The 4,224-nt window shown below is 53.9% G+C and overlaps 3 protein-coding genes across 3 annotated transcripts in view; 2 read left to right on the forward strand and 1 right to left on the reverse strand.

The window, feature by feature from the left end:
• Positions 1 to 1,888, forward strand: part of FIBRA_09387 (uncharacterized protein) — a gene marked incomplete at both ends in the record, with an annotated part of 4,363 nt that extends 2,475 nt beyond the window's left edge. Inside the window, 7 exons of the mRNA XM_012321695.1 lie at positions 38 to 205; positions 257 to 470; positions 536 to 1,020; positions 1,075 to 1,181; positions 1,233 to 1,325; positions 1,382 to 1,694; positions 1,745 to 1,888. Of these exons, the coding sequence (XP_012177085.1) occupies positions 38 to 205; positions 257 to 470; positions 536 to 1,020; positions 1,075 to 1,181; positions 1,233 to 1,325; positions 1,382 to 1,694; positions 1,745 to 1,888 (1,524 nt within the window). The remainder of the gene's footprint in view (positions 1 to 37; positions 206 to 256; positions 471 to 535; positions 1,021 to 1,074; positions 1,182 to 1,232; positions 1,326 to 1,381; positions 1,695 to 1,744) is intronic.
• A 150-nt stretch (positions 1,889 to 2,038) lies between these two features.
• On the reverse strand, positions 2,039 to 2,888 carry FIBRA_09388 (uncharacterized protein; the record flags this gene model as incomplete). Its single annotated transcript, XM_012321696.1, has 3 exons — positions 2,039 to 2,532; positions 2,580 to 2,683; positions 2,731 to 2,888. The coding sequence occupies 3 exons, from the start codon at positions 2,886 to 2,888 to the stop codon at positions 2,039 to 2,041; spliced, it is 756 nt and encodes a 251-aa protein (XP_012177086.1).
• A 450-nt stretch (positions 2,889 to 3,338) lies between these two features.
• On the forward strand, positions 3,339 to 4,206 carry FIBRA_09389 (uncharacterized protein; the record flags this gene model as incomplete). Its single annotated transcript, XM_012321697.1, has 4 exons — positions 3,339 to 3,881; positions 3,939 to 4,055; positions 4,109 to 4,149; positions 4,197 to 4,206. 4 exons carry the CDS (start codon positions 3,339 to 3,341, stop codon positions 4,204 to 4,206), a joined length of 711 nt encoding a protein of 236 aa, XP_012177087.1.
• Between the last annotated feature and the right edge of the window lie 18 nt (positions 4,207 to 4,224).

Consider the following 4,224-nt stretch of genomic DNA (forward strand, 5'->3'; position numbering starts at 1 on the left):
GCACTATGCATTGGAGATTATACTCATGCTTGACCAGAACATCCCTGAGCTCATTGCTGTTCGTGCGGAAATGAGCCACGCATGGGAGGATCTAGCCAACTGCTTCGCGGTCGAGCGCAAGGAGTCCATCGAGCCGTACAAGCCTTGTCGTGAAAACATTTCGAAGCTGGAGCGGCACAAGGTCATCAACCCCAATGTGGACGTGGTAAGTGGGCTTGCGTGGCAGGGTGGTCATGCCGTTGATCGTTCCTCCCAGGTAAAGGCTCGCTACATTGCACTTTGCAAGCAAAATGAAAAGATGCAGCGGGCAATCCGCAGGAAGGCAACAACGGCAAAGCGTCGTCAGCACAATGCTGCAAAATTTCAAGAGGGACGGGCAGCCGACACGATGGAGGCAAGGTTCGCAAGCTTGGATGCACTCAAGACGCAACAATCAGCCGTGTTGCAGGCCGCATGTAATTTCACAGCAGGTAACAGACATATGGGACTCTGCGGTGAATGCCCGCTGATGTATATACTATGGCACCTGTGGCAGGTGCCGTGGCGCCCACAGAATCGTCTTCTCACATGCAGATTCCGCCACCACCCATCAACGCGGCCTCGGCGGGAGAGTGGGCAGCTTGGTTGAAAAACATCAACGACAGCTTCCCTGTGATAGCAGAACCAGAAGGCGAGTGTGCGGATGAATGGGAAGCAGAAGAGGACGGCGCATTACAGCTAACTCAATTGTCCGACATTCTCCGACGAGACGATGCTGCACGAGGAGTACAGCAGAAGCCCAAACCAAAGAGTAAAAAAGTGCATCCCACAGCCAGCGCAAAGGGCAAGGCAGCAGCATCCGCAGAGGATGCCGGTGACGATACCGACTTGCCTTTTCTCACTGACTCGGAGATGATCGTCATGGATGATGAGCCAGAGGCTGAGGTTCTTCAGATCGGATGCGATGACATGCGCATCGCGCTGGCCCGTTACATCTTGGCCCCAATTGCCCGTGAGCGAGAGTGGCAAAACTGGTACGATGTAAGTGTCCACACGTTGCATCCAGTCATCGCTCTTAATGGATCATTCTCACAGCATTGCGGCCAACAGTGGATGTGCCCTCTCTGTGCTCGAGCAGCGGAGCGTCATCCAAGTCTTGTGGTTACCACCGTGATCACTCGCGGCCATCTTGAGCGTCATCTGTGCGTACTCTGAACCACTTCACCTACACAGCATACTGAACACCTTTCTAGCGCTCTCCACACCCCTTGGTACGAGCTTGAACTGGAGATGCTCACAACGGACGAACACACGTTCAAGTGTCCGTCGGCCAATTGCTCATTCAGGTATGATGCCTGTACCCCTTGATAAACATTTTGCTGATCCAGCCCGTTGTTGCCAGCGCGAGCACCATTCATCTTGTCCGCAAACACTGCGTGTTAGGATCATGCACAGACAAAGTTCGATACAGACAACTTGCGCTCGAGCATAACATAGCCAGTCGCGCGGCTCAACACCGACACCAAGGCGCGCCCACAGAGACAGAGGCTGAAATTGAGGAAAAGTACCGGCGAGCTGCACGACTCGCCCGCCCCTACAAGCACGCAGTGTCCGATGATTCACACCTGCAGTGGAGTTATAACGACCAAGTGCTTTTGTTCTATCAACTCGTTGCACGCATGGATGCCGCATCCTTGGCTCAGTTGATGCTCTCCGTGCGTTTCCTCATTCTGGACTATGCTCAATCTCAGTGTGCCCCTCACAGACATCACTCGAGACTGTAGACCCTCAGACGGCAGCACGTTTGGAGTCTGACCTATCTGCGTGGATTGCCAGTGTCGTCGACCTCGCACATTCACCTTTATTATCTGATGTTCCGGTGCCAAATCCCACCAATGAACGGCCATAATAGCATACTTGACGTCTCTAACAATACGCACACCGTCTCGGACAATACGCACACCGTCTCTAATAATACACACACCGTCTCTAATAATACACACACCGTCTCTAATAATACACACACGAGTTGCACTACCTTGTTCAGGTTCGGAACACCCTAAGACCACACAGACCAGATGGGCTCATTCAGATAGTCCACAGGCGCAGCAGTGCCTTGCCATGAGATGGATGTATGCGCCTCGAAACTTGTGCTCGCAGTGATTGCGCTCGTCCCCTGCATCGCTCGCCCAGTAGGACAAAACGCAGGAGGTTCGTACACAGACAAAGGGTTGATGGCTTGGATTGCACTTCCCGTGGGGGGAGGCTCGTCGCTGGCCATAGAGTAGACCACAGAGGGTTCGTCCACGGACTCGGTGGCCGGCAGGCAAGCAGACAACCCAGCGCAGTAATCAGAGATATCTGGCACCAGTTCACCGCAGGGATACGCAGCCAAGGAGGGGGTTACAGGCAGCTCCGAGCTGATTGTATGCGCCATAATTGTCGAGTCAAAGCCTCCGTTGAGAGGCACGGTGGGTAAAGACATCGAAGCCACGGCGCACATGGTGTTTTGATCGACACTCGGAGGAGCGGGCTGCAGTCCTTGCGGAAACTCTGAACGCCATCAGTCATCCTGCTGCGTTGGGGTACACTAGAGTTACCTGAGTTTTGCGTGCTATCGTCCTGAATGCGTTCGTTTTGAAGCGCAAGAACACCTTGCAAATGCGTGAAGAAGCCATTGATGATCGAGGGGTTCAGTTGGGCTCTACGCATATACTCTCTCAATACCGGTCACGCAGCGAAAAAGGGTACTCAACGTGCATATATTTCACCACGTCTTCATCGTTGGCAAACTGGACGCGGGAAGGTTTGCGAGGGCGCGACGTCTTTGCCTTCTTGGTGGTACTGCCGGCTTCCTCAGGCACCTGCTCCACTTGATCGTTCTTTCTCTTGCCCTTGGTTCCAACCATCCTGAAGTAAATCCAGATAACGAAAAGTGCACAAGAAGACTACAGACAACAACCGGACGAACAGCGACAAGAACGAATGCGATCGCGCTCTCGCGGACCGACAGGCGGCGCCTGAATTCAGGCCCAAGCCTGATGGAATAAAAACACTGCCCCAGAGAGGTTCGAACTCTCGACCTTCCGATGCCAACCGTAGGAAAGAACTTCCGAATACAGTAACAGTCGGACGCTGTAACCAACTCAGCCATGGGGCAGATATATAAATAGGAAAATAATATGTCTATGAAAGCTGGGTAGACCTGTGGCCCCGTATTCGATTCAGGCGCGTCGGGCATCGACCCGCTCGTTCGTTGTCTATCGCCTGCGCCCACTCCCGCGAGTCGACGGCGCTTCCCGCTCTTGGATGCACTTGCCAGTGATGTCACCGAGCCCGTCTCTTGTTTCTTGACTGTCATGTCCCTGGACGCCCTTCTTGTTGCCCGCGAAGATGCTCTCTTGAACGACATTCTCAGCATCCAAGGCCGGATTTCCTCTCTTGATCGCCTTCCACCTTCTGCATCTCTTGCTGTTCGCCTCGCTCGTAACCGAACTTGCACAGCTCTCACTCGCCTTGCCCCTGACATCCATGCTGTTCTCAGTCGCCAACGGTCTGTCTCTCCGCCTCATTCTCCTACTCCTGGGGGCTTCCAGAGCCGTTTTAGCTCACCTGCCATGCCAAGTCCTGCTCGCTCGCTCTCTCTTTCACCACCTCGCCCTAATCAAATGGATGAGATTCTCTCTCGGCAGCAACACCCTCAACCCCAGCAGCCGGCGGCATCTGACATCCCAGATCCCAGACTAGAGCATATCCTATATGCTCTAGAATGCGAGCCCAGAGGCCCAGATGAATTCGTTGACCTGCTCTTCAATCCCGGCGCAGGTAGCCGCCGCACTGTGGAAGACGAGGCACTCAAACGCCTATGTCGAGAATGGTCTGGCGTCCCTGAGCGCGAATGGGTAAGTCAGATGCCTCGCTCTTTTCTCATATCTCAAGAGTGCCGTGTACCGGGCTAGCGCGATGCGTTCCGCCCGTTTGTCCATGCTGTTCCAGCACCATACCGCATTCGTGCGAGTGCTGATCGAGCCAACAACATCGACCACATTGAAGAGCGCATTGCAGAGAGAAGCAAGGTGGGGGGTTGTCCGTTTGTTTCCCTCTCGCACTCACTTGGAAACGTTGGTAGCTCTTATTCTCTCTATCTGAAGTGGACATCGGCTGCTCTCTGTATTTGCTCATCTTGTGGCACTGTGAAGTGCTCAAATTTGCCACAGACTGGAATGAGTATACAGGTCCTGGGAG

The sequence above is a fragment of the Fibroporia radiculosa genome (genome assembly GCF_000313525.1).
Source record: "Fibroporia radiculosa TFFH 294 genomic supercontigs, scaffold36353, whole genome shotgun sequence".
Lineage (NCBI taxonomy): Eukaryota > Fungi > Basidiomycota > Agaricomycetes > Polyporales > Fibroporiaceae > Fibroporia > Fibroporia radiculosa.